The 15919-nt window shown below is 43.8% G+C and overlaps 1 protein-coding gene across 5 annotated transcripts in view; it reads right to left on the bottom strand.

Moving 5' to 3' along the window:
• The window catches only part of PCBD1 (pterin-4 alpha-carbinolamine dehydratase 1), a 51317-nt gene extending 37285 nt beyond the window's left edge, over positions 1–14032 (bottom strand). For 4 of the 5 annotated variants that reach the window (XR_010935956.1, XR_010935955.1, XM_067710662.1 and 1 more), the window contains exons 1-3: positions 13924–14032; positions 11281–11412; positions 10667–10747 (exon numbers count right to left, since the gene is read on the bottom strand). Coding sequence is in view for 3 of the 5 variants with exons in the window: in XM_067710662.1 (XP_067566763.1) it covers positions 10667–10747; positions 11281–11412; positions 13924–13926 (216 nt within the window). In the remaining 2 variants the exon portion in view is untranslated. Of the gene's footprint in view, positions 1–9327; positions 9898–10666; positions 10748–11280; positions 11413–13923 lie in introns of those variants that run through there. The other variant, XM_067710661.1, reaches the window with a different exon arrangement.
• Positions 14033–15919: the final 1887 nt, after the last annotated feature.

The following is a 15919-nucleotide window of genomic DNA, read 5'->3' as shown; positions in this document are numbered from 1 at the left end:
ATCTCCAAAATTTACAAGCAGCTCATGCAGCTCAATAACAAAAAAACAAACAACCCAATCCAAAAATGGGCAGAAGACCTAAATAGACATTTCTCCAAAGAAGATATACAGACTGCCAACAAACACATGAAAGAATGCTCAACATCATTAATCATTAGAGAAATGCAAATCAAAACTACAATGAGATATCATCTCACACCAGTCAGAATGGCCATCATCAAAAAATCTAGAAACAATAAATGCTGGAGAGGGTGTGGAGAAAAGGGAACACTCTTGCACTGCTGGTGGGAATGTGAATTGGTTCAGCCACTATGGAGAACAGTATGGAGGTCCCTTAAAAAGCTACAAATAGAACTACCATATGACCCAGCAATCCCACTACTGGGCATATACCCTGAGAAAACCGAAATTCAAAAAGAGTCATGTACCAAAATGTTCATTGCAGCTCTATTTACAATAGCCCGGAGATGGAAACAACCTAAGTGCGCATCATCGGATGAACGGATAAAGAAGATGTGGCACATATATACAATGGAATATTACTCAGTCATAAAAAGAAAGGAAATTGAGCTATTTGTAATGAGGTGGATAGACCTAGAGTCTGTCATACAGAGTGAAGTAAGTCAGAAAGAAAAAGACAAATACCGTATGCTAACACATATATATGGAATTTAAGAAAAAAATGTCATGAAGAACCTAGGGGTAAGGCAGGAATAAAGACGCAGACCTCCTAGAGAACGGACTTGAGGTTATGGGGAGGGGGAAGGGTGAGCTGCGACAGGGCGAGAGAGAGTCATGGACATATACACACTAACAAACGTAGTAAGGTAGATAGCTAGTGGGAAGCAGCCGCATGGCACAGGGATATTGGCTCGGTGCTTTGTGACAGCCTGGAGGGGTGGGATAGGGAGGGTGGGAGGGAGGGAGACGCAAGAGGGAAGAGATATGGGAACATATGTATATGTATAACTGATTCACTTTGTTATAAAGCAGAAACTAACACACCATTGTAAAGCAATTATACCCCAATAAAGATGTTAAAAAAAAAATAAAAAAAAATAAAGCATATAAGAGACTAAGAAAAAAAATTAAGTTTAAGATGATTGTTCAGTGAGAGATGTAAAATTAATTTGTAAAAAATAAAAGAATCTGAAATATGAAAAAAAATAAAAAATAAAAATAAACTCAAAATGGATTAAAGACCTAAATGTAAGGCCAGACACTATAAAACTCTTAGCAGAAAACATAGGCAGAATATTCTATGACATAAATCACAGCAAGATCCTTTTTGACCCACCTCCTACAGAAATGGAAATAAAAACTAAAATAAACAAATGGGACCTAATGAAACTTAAAAGCTATTGCACAGGAAAGGTAACCATAAACAAGACGAAAAGACAACCCTCAGAATGGGAGAAAATATTTGCAAATGAAGCAACTGACAAAGGATAAATCTCCAAAATTTACAAGCAGCTCATGCAGCTCAATATCAAAAAAACAAACAACCCACTCCAAAAATGGGCAGAAGACATAAACAGATATTTCTCCAAAGAAGATATACAGATTGCCAACAAACGCATGAAAGGATGCTCGACATCACTAATCATTAGAGAAATGCAAATCAAAACTACAGTGAGGTATCACCTCACACCAGTCAGAATGGCCAGCATCAAAAAATCTACAAACAATAAATGCTGGAGAGGGCGTGGAGAAAAGGGAACCCTCTTGCACTGTTGGTGTGAATGTAAACTGATACAGCCACTATGGAGAACAGTATGGAGGTTCCTTAAAAAACTACAAATAGAACTACCATACGACCCAGCAATCCCACTACTGGGCATATACCCTGAGAAAACCATAATTCAAAGAGAGTCATGTACCACAATGTTCACTGCAGCTCTATTTACAATAGCCAGGACATGGAAGCAACCTAGGTGTCCACTGACAGATGAATGGATAAAGAAGATGTGGCACATACATACAATGGAATATTACTCAGCCATAAAAAGAAACGAAATTGAGTTATTTGTAGTGAGGCGGATGGACCTAGAGTCTGTCATACAGAGTGAAGTTAGAAAGAGAAAAACAAATACTGTATGCTAACACATATATATGGAATCCAAAAAAAAAAACGTTCTGAAGAACCTAGGGGCAGGACAGGAATAAAGATGCAGACATAGAGAATGGACCTGAGGACACGGGGAAGGGTAAGCTGGGACGAAGTGAGAGAGTGGCATGGACTTATATATACTACCATATGTAAAAAGATAGCTAGTGGGCAAGTAGCCGCATAGCACAGGGAGATCAGTTTGGTGCTTTGTGTCCACCTAGAGGGGTGGGATAGGGAGGGTGGGAGGGAGACCCAAGAGGGAGGAGATATGGGGAGATATATACATATATATATATGTATAGCTGATTCACTTTTTTATAATGCAGAAACATACCATTGTAAAGCAATTTTACTCCAATAAAGATGTTAAAAAAAAAAGAAAGAGGAGATATAATAACCGGTAACTGCAGAAATACAAACAACCATAACACAATACTGTGAACAATTATATCCCAACAAACTGCACAACCTAGAAGAAATGGAAAAGTTTGTAGAAAATTACTGTCCACCACAATTCAATCAGTAAGAAATATATAATTTAAACACACTGACCACCAGAAGTGAAATTAATATCTAATAAAAAAAGCTTACTGTGAACAAAAGAGCAATACAAGATGTCTTCACTGGGAAAGTACACCAAACATACAAAGAACTTACACGAATCCTTCTGAAACTCTTACAAAAGACTGAAGAGGACATAACACTCCCAAAATCATTTGGTGAAGTGACCATCACCATGATATTAAAAAAAGACAAAGACACTAGCAAAAAGAAAATTATAGGCCAATATGTCTAATGAATATACATGTAAAAATTCTCAACAGAATATTAGCAAAACAAATCCAACAACACATTAGAAAGACCATAGACCAAGTTAAAGGTGGATTCATCCCAGGCTCAGAAGGATGGTACAACATATGCAAATCAATCAGATGGCATGATAGTAAACATAGAAAATCCTAAAGATGCTACCAGAAAACTATTAGAGCTAATCAATGAAATTAGTAAAGTTGCAGGATACAAAATTAATACACAGGAATCTGTTAGGTTCCTATACACTAACAATGAAAAATCAGAAATTCAAGAAACAATCCCATTAACCACTGCATCAGAAAGAATAAAATACCTAGGAATAAATCTACCTAAGGAGGTGAAAGACCTGTATGCAGAAAACTATAAAATACTGATGAAAGAAACCAAAGATGACACAAACAGATGGAGAGATACACCATGTTTTTGGATTGGAAGAATCAACATTGTGAAAATGACTGTACTACCCAAAGCAATCTACAGATTCAATGCTATCCCTATCAAACTACCACTGGCATTTTTCACTAGAACAAAAAATTTTACAATTTGTATGGAAATACAAAAGACCCCGAATAGCCAAAGTAATCTTGAGAAAGAATAAAGGAGCTGGAGGAATCAGGCTACACTGACTGATTTCAGACTGACTTCAGACTATACTACAAAGCTACAGTAATCAGGACAGTATGGGATGGTACAAAAACAGTAATACAAATCAATGGAACAGGATAGAAAGCCCAGAAACAATCAATTAATGTCAATTAATTACACACTTATGGTCAATTAATCTACAACAAAGGAGGCAAGAATATACAATGGAGAAAGGACAACCTCTTCAATAAGTGGTTCTGGGAAAACTGGACAGCTACATGTAAAAGAATGAAATTAGAACACTCCCTAACACCATACACAAATATAAACTCAAAATGGATTAAAGACCTAACTGTAAGGCCAGACACTATAAAACTCTTAGAGGAAAAAACAGGCAGGGGCTTCCCTGGTGGTGCAGTGGTTGAGCATCTGCCTGCCAATGCAGGGGACATGGGTTCGAGCCTTGGTCTGGGAGGATCCCACATGCTGCAGAGCAACTAGGCCCATGAGCCACAACTACTGTGCCTGCATGTCTGGGGCCTGTGCTCCTCAACAAGAGAGGCCGCGATAGTGAGAGGCCTGCACACTACGATGAAGCGTGCCCCCTGCTTGCCGCAACCAGAGAAAGCCCTTGCACAGAAACGAAGACCCAACACAGCCAAAAATTAATTAATTAATTAATTAATTTAAAAAAAAACAAAAAAACAGGCGGGGGCTTCCCTGGTGGTGCAGTGGTTGAGAGTCCGCCTGCCGATGCCGGGGACACGGGTTTGTGGCCTGGTCTGGGAAGATCCCACATGCCGTGGAGCAACTAGGCCCGTGAGCCATAGCCACTGAGCCTGCGCGTCCGGAGCACAGGCAACGGGAGAGGCCACAACAGTGAGAGGCCTACGTACCGCAAAAAAAAAAACAAAACCAGCAGAACACTCCTTGATATAAATTGCAGCAAGATCTTTTTTGACCCACCTCCTAGAGTAATGAAGATAAAAACAAAAGTAAACAAATGGGATCTAATTAAATTTAAAAGCATTTGCACAGCAAAGGAAACCATAAACAAGATGAAAAGACAACCCTCAGAATGGGAGAAAATATTTGCAAATGAAGCAACTGACAAAGGATTAATCTCCAAAATATAAAAACAGCTCATGCAGCTCAATATCAAAAAAACAAACAACCCAATGCAAAAATGGGCAGAAGACCTAAATAGACATTTCTCCAAAGACGACATACAGATGGGCAACAAACACATGAAAACATGCTCATCACTAATTATGAGAAAAATGCAAATCAAAACTACAATGAGTTATCACCTCACATTGGTCAGAATGGCCGTCATCAAAAAAATCTACAAACAAATGAGGAAAGGGTGTGGAGAAAAGGGAACCCTCTTGCACTATTGGTGGGAATGTAAATTGATACAGCCACTGTGGAGAACAGTATGTGGGTTCCTTAAAAAACTAAAGATAGAACTACCATATGACCCAGCAATCCCACTACTGGGCACACACCCAGAGAAAAGTATCATTCAAAAAGACACATGGACCCCAATGTTCACTGCAGCACTATTTACAATAGCCAGGACATGGTGGCAACCTAAATGTCCATCAGCAGAAGAATGGATAAAGAAGATGTGGTACATATATACAATGGAATATTACTCAGCCATAAAAGGAATGAAACTGGGTCATTTGTAGAGATGTGGATGGACCTAGAGATTGTCATACAGACTGAAGAAATGCAGAAAGAGAAAAACACATATCGTACATTGACGAATATATGTGGAATCTAGGAAAATGGTACAGGTGATCGTATTTGCAAACCAGAAACAGAGACAAAGAGGTAGAGTTCAAATGTAAGGATACCAAGGGGGAAAGGGGGAGTGGGATGAATCGGGAGATTGAGATTGACATATATACACTACTGCTACTCCGTATAAAAGATAACTAATGAGAACCTACTGTATAGCACAGCAAAATCTACTCATTGCACTGTGGTGACCTAAAGGGGAACAAAATCCAAAATAGATGTGAGTGAGTGTGTGTGTGTGTGTACACATATATGTATATGTATAGTGATGCATTTTGCTGTCCAGTAGAAACTAACACAACATTGTAAATCAACTATACTCCAATAAAAAGTAATTTAAAAAAACTAAAAATAGAGTTACCATATGATCCAACAAAACCACTCCTGGGCATATAGCTGGAGAAAACTCTAAATCAAAAAGATACATACACCCCAATGTTCACGGAAGCACTATTTACAATAGCCAAGACATGGAAGCTATCTACATGTCCATCAACAGATGAATTCATAAAGATGTGCTATATATATAGACATATGTATAAAGAGATGTGTGTATGTATATCTATATATGCATAATGAAATACTACTCAGCCATAAAAAAGAAATTATGCCATTTGCAGAAGAGATGATCATACGATATCACACAAAGACAAATATCATATGGTACCACTTATACGTGGAATGTGAAATATGACACAGATGAACTTATTTGCAAACCAGAAACAGACTCACACACATAGAACACAAACTCATGGTTCCTGCAGGGCAAAGGGCGGAGGAGGGATAAATTAGGAGTTTGGGATTAGCAGATACAGACTACTATATATAAAACAGATAAACAACAAGGTCCTCCTGTATAGCACAGGGAACTCTATTCAATATCTTATAAGGAACGATAATGGAAAAAGTTCGACAAGGAATGGAGATACATAAATGTTTAACTGAATCACTTGGCTGTACACCAGAAACTAACACAACATTGTAAATTAACCATACTTCAATCAAAAAAACAAACAAACAAACAAAAATAGCTCATACACCACGATCAAGTTGGATTCATTCCAGGCTCACAAGGAGGGTTCAACATACACAAATCAACCAGTGCAACACAGCACATCAACCAAAGAAAAGACAAAAACCACACAATCATCGCCATCGATGCAGGAAAAGCATTTCATAAAATTCCACATACATTCATCCTAAAAACTCTTACCGGAGCGGGTATGGAGGGAACACAACTCAACATAATAAAAGCTATTCATGACCAACCCACAGCCAACATAATACTCAATGAGGACAAGCTGACAGTCTTCCCACTAAAATCTGGAACAAGTCAAGGATGCCCACTCTCACTGCTTTTATTCAACATGGTATTGCAAGTCCTCACCACAACACTCAGACAAGAAAAAGATATAAAGGGTATCCAAATTGGAAGGAAAGAGGTACAATTCTCTTGGTATGCAGATGACCTGATACTATACACAGAAAACCGTAAAGACCCCACACAAAAACTACGAGCAATGATAAACAAATTCAGCAAGGTAGCACGATGCAAGACTGACATGGAAATCTGTTACATTTCTTCACACTAACAATGAAGTATCAGAAAGGGAAAGTAAACAAAACAATCCCATTTAAAATCGTATCGAAAAATAAAATACAGAGGAATAAACCTGACCAAGGAGGTGAGAGACGTATATGCTGACAACTGCAACACACTGACAAAGGCCACTGAAGATGATTCAGAGAAGTGCACAGCTATCCCATACTCCTGGAGCGGAAGAACTAGCATCATTTAAATGGCCACACTACCCAAAGCCAACTGCAGATTTCATGCGATCCCTACCACACTACCCAGGACATTTCTCACAGAACTCGAACAAATAATCCTAAATGTACATGGAACCATAAAAGCCCGAGAATTACCAAAGCGCTCCTGAGGAAAAAGAACAAAGCTGCGGCCGTAACCTGCCCAGACTTCAGACAACACTACAAAGTTACAGTAACCAAAACAGCATAGTACTCCACAAACACAGCCATAGGGATAAAGCGAACAAAGTACAGAGAGCCAGAGATACACTCACACACCTACAGTCGATTAGTCTTTGACAAAGGAGGCGAAAATATACAATGGAGAAAAGACAGTCCCTTCAGCAAGTGGTATTGGGAAAGCTGGACAGCCTCATGTAAACCAGTGAAGTTGGAACACTCCCTCATTCCACACACAAACATACACTCAAAATGGCTTAACAACTTAAATGCAAGACATGACACCACCAAACACCTAGGAGAGAACCTTAGGTAAAACATACTCTAGCATAAATCCTAGAAATGTTTTCTAAGGTCGGCCTCCCAAGGCAATGGAAACAAAAGCAAAACTACACAAATAGGACCTCATCAAACTTCTCATCTTTTGCACAGCAAAGGGAACCATAAACAAAACCAAAAGACAACCTACGAACTGGGAGAAAATATCTGCAACGGGGTGACCGACAAGGGCTTCATTTCCAAAATATACCAACAGCTCATACCACTCAATACCAAAACCACAAATAACCCAATTTTAAAAATGGGCAGAAGACCTCAACAGACACTTCTCCAAAGGAGACATACGCATGGGCAATAGGTACATGAACAGATGGCCAACATCACTAATTACTCGAGAAATGCAAGTCAAAACTCAAGTGAGCTGCCACCTCACAATCAGGCAGAGCAGCCATCATCAAAAAGGCTACAAATAATAAATGCAGGAGGGGATGTGGAGAAAAAGGAACCCTCCTACCCTCTTGGTGGGCACATAAACTGGTGCAGGCACTATGGAGAAGAGTATGGAGGTTCCGTAAAAAACTAAACATAGACTTACCATATGATCCAGCAATCCCACTCCTGGCCATATAGCTGGAGAAAACTCTAATTTGAAAATATACATGCACCCCAATATTTAAGCAGTACTATTTACAATAGCCAAAACTTGTAAGGAATCTTTATGTCCATTGATAGCTGTATGCATAAGGAAGATGTGACACACACACACACACACACACACACACACACACACACACACACACACACACACAATGGAATATTACTCAGCCATAAAAAAGAATTAAATAATGCCATTTGCAGCATCATGGATGGACCTAGAGATTATTTTGCTACTTGAAATCAGACAGATACAAATATCATGATATCAATCACATATGGAATATAAAAAATAGTACAAATGAACTTATTAGAAAACAGAAACACTTACAGTAATAGAAAACATACTTATCGTTACCAAAGGGTAAAGTGGGGTAGGGATAAATTAGGAGTATGTGATTAACAGATACACACTACCATATATAAAATACATAAACAACAGGGATGTATGTACAGCACAGTGAACTATCTTCAACATTTTGTAATAACCTTTAATGGAGAAGTATAAAAAAGATATCTATACTGTATATACGTGTGTGTGTATACAGATGTACTCATACACATATATGTAACCAAATCACTTTGATCTACACCTGACATTTACACAGTATGGCAAATTGGCAAATGAACTATGCTTCAAGTAAAAAATAAATAAAAGAGAGCTCTCCATGTGTTGGATCCTGCAGGCTGGGAAGAAGATCTAGTCGTAGGTCCCACCATGCATGTAATGTCCGGCTCACCTTTACCTTCTCAAGACGCTCCCTCAGTCACCTCTGCCTCCAGAATCCTACTCAGGTCTTGGAGGCAGAGCTGAAATGAAGCCTTCTCATTCACGCTTGTGAATCACTTTGTGTTCGTTAACTCAATTTCTTATCTTTGCATCTGGCGTTAACTTCATTCATGCTGCCTAGTAATAGTTAACTATTTTTCTAGTTATTTCCCTGAGGCAATAAGGAGCTTAAAAGGTGGGGTGCTCTGGTCCCCTTTCCCCCAAGTGGCCTGAACTCTGTCTTGCACAGAGTAGGTGACTGAGATGCCTGTTGACTCCGATTTGGATTGACTTGTGGAAAAGAAGATTCTAGAGCCTGAGGCCAAGTGAAATAGTGTTTTTATTTGAGGCATAAAAGCACATGGGTTTCTGTCACACAGGATGAGGACGGCTTTAGTTACTGGTTTTAAGATAAGACTTTGTTTATGTTAAACACAGCTTCTCTCACAGCTTCTTGGGAAATGAATCAGAGAACAAGACGCAGCCAGGAAAGAAAGTCATTACTGTTGCTGGGAAGTTGTAAAGAAAGAGAAGAACTTATTCAAATCAATGCACATGTCACAGGGCCCCAAGGAGGACGAGAGTGGTGTGGGGAAAAACGGTCTAAGTCCCTCGTCTTGGCCGTGATGTTGGCCTCTCCTTCCAAGGCAAGGACTTGCCCCTAAGTGGAAGCAGCGGGGTCAACTTGGCCCTTCTGACTGCACCAACGTCTCAGGGCTCCCCAGCTCCCTCTCTGGATCCCCAGTTCAGTCCCCCCCTTTCCCCTGAAGAACTCAGAGAGGAAGGGCAGGGTCTACGTCATGGACACTGCTACTTGCTCGATGAAGCTGGCCAGGTTTATGTCCCGTTCTGAAAGGCCCGCACACTCATGAGTGCTCAGGGTGATGTGGACCTGAAACAAAACCAGAGATTCGGGGCCAGCTGATTGCACCGACTGCACCTAAGAGCAGGAGAGTCACCAGCTCCCAGGCTCAGCCACACCAAGAAGTGTAACCAGACACTAACCCCTCTCCTGGGGGCTGCCTTCCTGACGAGTCTCTAACATCAGTGCAAAACTGTCTTCTATTACACCTCCATAAACACTGGTAACCACAGCATAGGATAAAAAAAGAAAGATCCAGGTATCAAGAGCAACCTCAAGGCCAGAGACAAGACCCCAAACCAACTCCTCAACACGGTCGGTCCATTTACAGAACATCACTTCCAGCCTTAATGCCTTTAGAAAGAGTCCAGCATAGCTCTTGGTTCACGACAGGCATTTAATGACTGTTTCCATTCACTCAGCGGACAGGCTGATCTCCTCGGTGTGCATGGGTATTCTTAGTTCAAGTTTATTGCCTTTTCATTCTTCCATATCTCCAGAAAATGTCAGCCCTTTAGAGTTATTAACAGTGAATATGCCTGGTCCCCACAGCCTTTCCTTCTCGAGGATTTGCCTTCTTAATGTCTCCTTAACCCACATGTTGTCTCACTAGTGTTTCAAGTTGCTTTTCTTTAATCTGTAGTAAACTGAATATTTTCTAGGGGTGTTTATGTCAATCCTAGGAAGGAGATGAAAGGAACAGGAGCGGACAGTCGACCTATGGGTGAGGAGAGCCCACAGGCAAGTCCAAGGAAGTGGCCTTCAGAATGAGGTGGAGTTCTAGGCACGTATCACTCACCTTGTTGTACACGTTAAACCATTCAGGATGGTGGTCCAATTTCTCAGCCTGAAGAGCCACTCTTGTCATGAAGCCAAAAGCCTGTTTAATGAAGTGAGACCCAGGTTAGTGTCCTGAAGGAGAGGACTGCTGGGCCCCCTTTTATGGCCAGCGTAAGGCCCAGATGCAGGAGGACTGCCTCACTCCCTACAAGGTGATCCTTCCAGCTTTCAGCATTCCGCCTAGCACCCTGCCACTGGTTCTGAGGCTGCAGTTTGAGGTGGTCCTTCTGCAGTAGGAAGTCTTGTTACCAGGACCACCAACAAGGTGGAAACCCCAGAGAGCTTCTGAGTCTTCGCCAATCTTTTGGTTATCTACTAAAACGTCTTCAAATGTGCATCCGCTTCCCACTTGAACTGTCTTCTCTAAGGATCGTTTCGAAAAGTTCCAGGTGTGGAGAGCCCAAGACCCATCTCCGCCCTCTCCAATCCCCAAGGAGAACACGTTCCAAGTAAAAGGGATTAGCGGAGCATCTGACAATCCTGGCTAACAGAACTTTAAGGGAAGGAGCACGTTCTGGAGCGTGACCCCATCAGCCCCAGTCTCAGGACGCTCTGTCCCACCTGACGTCATACCCGATTGAAGTCTTTGAAGTGGAACTGCTTGAAGATGGCATCCCGGCCTTCCAGCTCGTTCCACCCCACGGCCCGCAGGTTTGGCAGCAGCTGGTCCCTCTCCTCAGCACTTAGCCTGTGCGCTTTGCCAGCCTAGGAGAGGGAAAACACAGAAGACCAAGGACATTCGTTTTTTTTTCACAGGACAACAGAGAGGGCTCTGGACCTTTGGGGAAATTTAGCCAGCCTCCACTGGCAGTTCTGGTGGCGCAGTCAAAGGGCAGCTGGTCTAAATCAACAGACTGGGAGGAGGGGCTCTGTCTGGTGCACTGATAGGTTCTTAGGCAACAGAGAGTCCTGAGGTGTAATGCAAATCGCTGGGGCAGAGAAACACTCCTTCCCCACCCCTGCCCCCAAAGCCTTACAGAGGGCACCCCTCCGTAAAAACCTATGTCTCTTCTGTTCACGGGGGAGCAAAGGTAAATCAAGCCCACTCTTACTGTGTATTGAAGAGGAAACTGCGGCCTAGAGAGGGGAAATGACCTCTCTTCCTTCACCCCCCACCCTCAGTCAGCAAAAGCACAGGAATCCTTCTCAAGGTGGGTCCATGCGTCTGCATCCCTGGGGCTGGGCAAAGGAACCAGCACTTAAAGCATGGTCCAGGCGATCCCTAGCCACACCGCGGTCAACAACCACTGGCACTACCTCCTAGTGGGTATCCCACCACGCTCCCAGGCAGCCTCTGGTTCCCAGCTGCCAGGCCTACGTTTCTCAGTTTTCCACCTTCTTTTCTATTCTGTCAGCTTGGGAAGCTGGAGCCGCAAAGCTCAGTCCCCAAAGCAGAAGTAACTTGGCCAAGGGCAAATGGCAAAGCCACTGCCTCGGCCTATTTTCCTATTGTGCAAAATGCCCTCGAGGCAGCCCAAACTGGCGTTAATTCAGGCCGTGAGTGGAACCCTCTCTTGGAGAACAGAAGAAAGCAAAGGTCAGTTCCAGCCTCTAAGAAGATCCAGGTGGAGGAGCTTAAGGGATCCCAGAATTTAGGCCCCTGAAGTAGAACTACCCAAGGCAGGAAAGTTAAAATTAAATCAGTTAGGTCTGGGAAGAGAATGCAAGGGAGGTTAATTTAGCTTTTATGAGGCAGCCTGCAAACTGGAAGCCAGGTGGCCTTGGGGCACTCATCTCCCCTGGCCTGATGGGTATAAAGGCCCAAGAACTTCCACTTAAGGAATCAGCCAGAGGAGCCAGGAGACACTTTAATAAACTCCATTGTTATTAAGGGAATATCATCTGCATTTTTAAAAAGAGACTTGCTGGGGCAAGTAAGCTTATGACAGGCCTTCAGGTTTGGGGCAGAACTGGAAAAACATTTCAGGGCTCTGATAACCGTTTTCTCCCTTGTGAAAGTGTGGTTTCTCTCTGGACCAATCTGGCTGGCTCTGTCTCCTCTACTGGGCTCTGGAAGGCCAGTGAGGGCAGTCGAGATCTGCATCACCGCCCAACCCCCAGACAGCTGACCCTGTCTCAGTGGCTGGTAAGCCTGGTCCGTGTATCCAGGCAACCGGGTGACCACATGGCAGCCAAGGCATCAGAACCCACCATTTAGTTCTCTGGCTCTGAAAGGAGTGCGTAGGTACTAGCGGGCTCCTAGGAGCCTCCTTTTTAGAGTCTTCTGGAATCCCCTACATTTCACAGCCTGGGGCTGAACTGACAAGTCCCTGTGAAATCTGGGATCAGAGAGGGGGCAGGGGTGGTGTTTGCTTAGTAAATCACAGGTCAGGCCTGGACTCAGCCTGGGCCTCTGGGAGTGTGCAGAGGGGTTACTGATTACCCACGCCCTGCGGCTTTGGGCCTCAGTGTACCTCACAATCAGCTCACCCACCACCTCCCCTGCATCTGACCCGTAGCCTTCAAGGTGCCCTCCCAGGTGGCACCGCAGTCCCGACCGCTCCGAACGCTTTGAGGCCCAACACTCTGCTGTTTAGTAAAGCTTCCTGGGTCTAGAAGCTTCTCCGCAGGCTCACCTTCACATCCCTAGCTGAGCACAGGGCCTGAGACTCCTGGGAAAGCTCAGCCTGGAGGGCGGGTGACCCTGAGCAGCCAGGTCCCCATTGCTGGGCAGAGGCCTCAAACTAGGAGCCAGGGGCCGGCTCTGAGGTCGGGGGACAGCACAGAGGGCTTAGCAGAAGAGCAAGCGAGAAGGGCAGTAAACAGGCAGACAGAGGGACACGCAAATTCAGTCGCCCCAATACAGGACAGAACCTCACCACCGAGGGGAACTATGCCCTGGGCTCACTATGCCGCCCCTCCCCACCCCCGCCCAGAAAGGTCTCTAAACCCCACCCGCGGCACTGAGGGCCCGCGCGGGCTCTGGCGGGGGGCTCCCGCCTAGCTGTAACCCGGACCTATCACCGCCCCTCTCCCGGCTTCAGCTTCCCAGGGGGCACCACTCGGGGTCGGGGGTGGGACAGAGACCCCGACTCTCCCAGCCGGGCGCGCGGCTGCTCTGCGAAGGCCTCGGAGGAACCCCCTGCCCCATACCTCCCGGCGCCGTCCTCTGGCCTGGGCGGGGACCCAGCGCGGCCCCTGGCTCTCCTCCGCCCCTCCCGCGCGCCCCCTCCTAACCCGGTCGCCCCTATGGGTGATCTCCCCCCACTCGCTCACCATGCCGGGCGCGGACGCGGGCAGCAGCTGGTGGCGGCGGAGCAGACGAGCGAGACGCCCGGCGCACTGGGAAGCCGTCGCGCGGGGCGGCGCTTGGGCCGCCCCGGGGCTGGAGCTCAGCCGGGAAGGGGCCGCCCACTGGTAATCATTAACAACAGCTGGGGCTGCCTTCCAGCATTTTCCTCCGTGCCGACGTTGCAGGGAGCTCGGGGATTAAGGACCCAGGCTCCAAACGCGGACTCCAATTGCATCGCGCTCTGCTACTTACCAGCTGTGTGACCCTGGGCGCGAGATTACTTTTTCTTTTTTAAAAACACCTTATTGAGAAATTGACCCACACAGTAAACTGCACATGTTTAAAGTGTACAGTTTGATGCGTTTTGACATGTATGCATCTGTGCAACCATCGCTACGATAAAGATCAAGAACATAGCCATAACCCTTAAGTTGCGTCCTCCCAACTCAAGACAACTGTTGACCTGCTTCCTCACTATAGATTAGGTTGCATTTTCTAGAATGCTATGTAAATGCAAATCATACAAATTATACTCTTTTTATATCTGCCTTCTTTCACTCAGCAGGATTGCCCATGTCGTTGCACATATCAATAGTTTCTTCCTTTTTATGGCTAAGTAGACGTTATTTTATAGTATTATATTGTAATGGATATGCTACAATTTGTTGGACGTTTGGGTTGTTTCCAGTTTTTGACTATTACAAATAAAGCTGCTGTGAACTTTGGCATACAAGTGTTTGTATGGATATATGTTTTCACTTGTCTTGCGTGAATACCTAGGAGTGGAATGGCTAGGCCATATGGCAAGTATATACTTATAACTTGTTAGAAATCTGCCAAACTGCTTCTGAAAGCGGTCAGACCATCTTACATCCCCACCAGCAGTGTATGAGACTTCCAGTTCCCTTGCACCGCACCCCCCCCAGCTGCACGAATACTTGCTATGTCAGTCTTTTTAATTTTAGCCAATCTAATTGGTGCGCAGTGGTATCTCACTGTGGTTTTGAGTTTCCTAAATGACTAATGATATTAAATACCTTTTCATGTGCTTATTTGCCAATGGTCAGTCTTTGGTGAATTGCCTGTTCAAATTTCCTGCCCGTTTAAAAAAAAAAAATTGAGTTTTTTGTTTTCTTACTGGGTTTTCAGAGTTCTTCATTTTGGATACAAGCACTTTATCAGATATATGATTTGCAAATATTTTGTTTGCTTTCTCACAATGTCTTTCAAAGAGCGAATGTTCTTAATTTTGATGAAATCCAACTTATCAAAAGTTTCTTTTATGAATTGGTATTTTGATGTTGTAACTAAGAAATCTTTGCCTAACCCAAGGTCACAAAGATTTTTCTCCTATGTTTTCTTCTATATTTTATAGTTTTTAGTTTTACTTTTTAGAATTTACAGTGCTTTTTTAAAGTTGGTTTTCGGAACTCTATATATCTCAACTTTAATTGCTTGTCAGTTTTAGATATTGCAAATATCTCCTCCCGTTCAGCCATCTGTACACTAACTTCTTGTATGATGTCGTTTGTTGGCAGAAATCTTATATTTTGGTATAATAAGACTTATGCATTAGCTTGGCAACGCTGGTGGGTAGAGGGCAGATGAGAGTTTTCAAAGACAGAAAGGAGGATTTGGGCTCTGCTACGGTGTAGACAGCTGGAAAGAGTGTTCCACAGTAGCAATGAGAAAAGCCTGGAGATAATATACAATCATCACTTTTCTTCAGCTGGCCGGGGAGCTGAGGTCACAGGGCAACCAAGTAGTCTGAATTCCATGGGAGGCAGGATGCACCTGTGCCAGGCGTGCCTGCCAGGCGTGGGGTGGGGAGGGGAGGGGGAAGACACACAGCCTCCATAAAAGTGGGTGAGAAGAAATCAGCTGCAATGTTAACACATTGTTGGAAGCCAGGTGTGTGCTGGCATACAGTCTGGAATAGCTGGGGCCCCGAGACACCACGGGGAGAGTTTGCACACACGA

This window comes from Pseudorca crassidens, chromosome 16, assembly GCF_039906515.1.
Source record: "Pseudorca crassidens isolate mPseCra1 chromosome 16, mPseCra1.hap1, whole genome shotgun sequence".
Lineage (NCBI taxonomy): Eukaryota > Metazoa > Chordata > Mammalia > Artiodactyla > Delphinidae > Pseudorca > Pseudorca crassidens.
The sequence above is the reverse complement of the archived record's forward strand: the minus strand, read 5'-3'. Positions and strand labels throughout refer to the sequence as shown.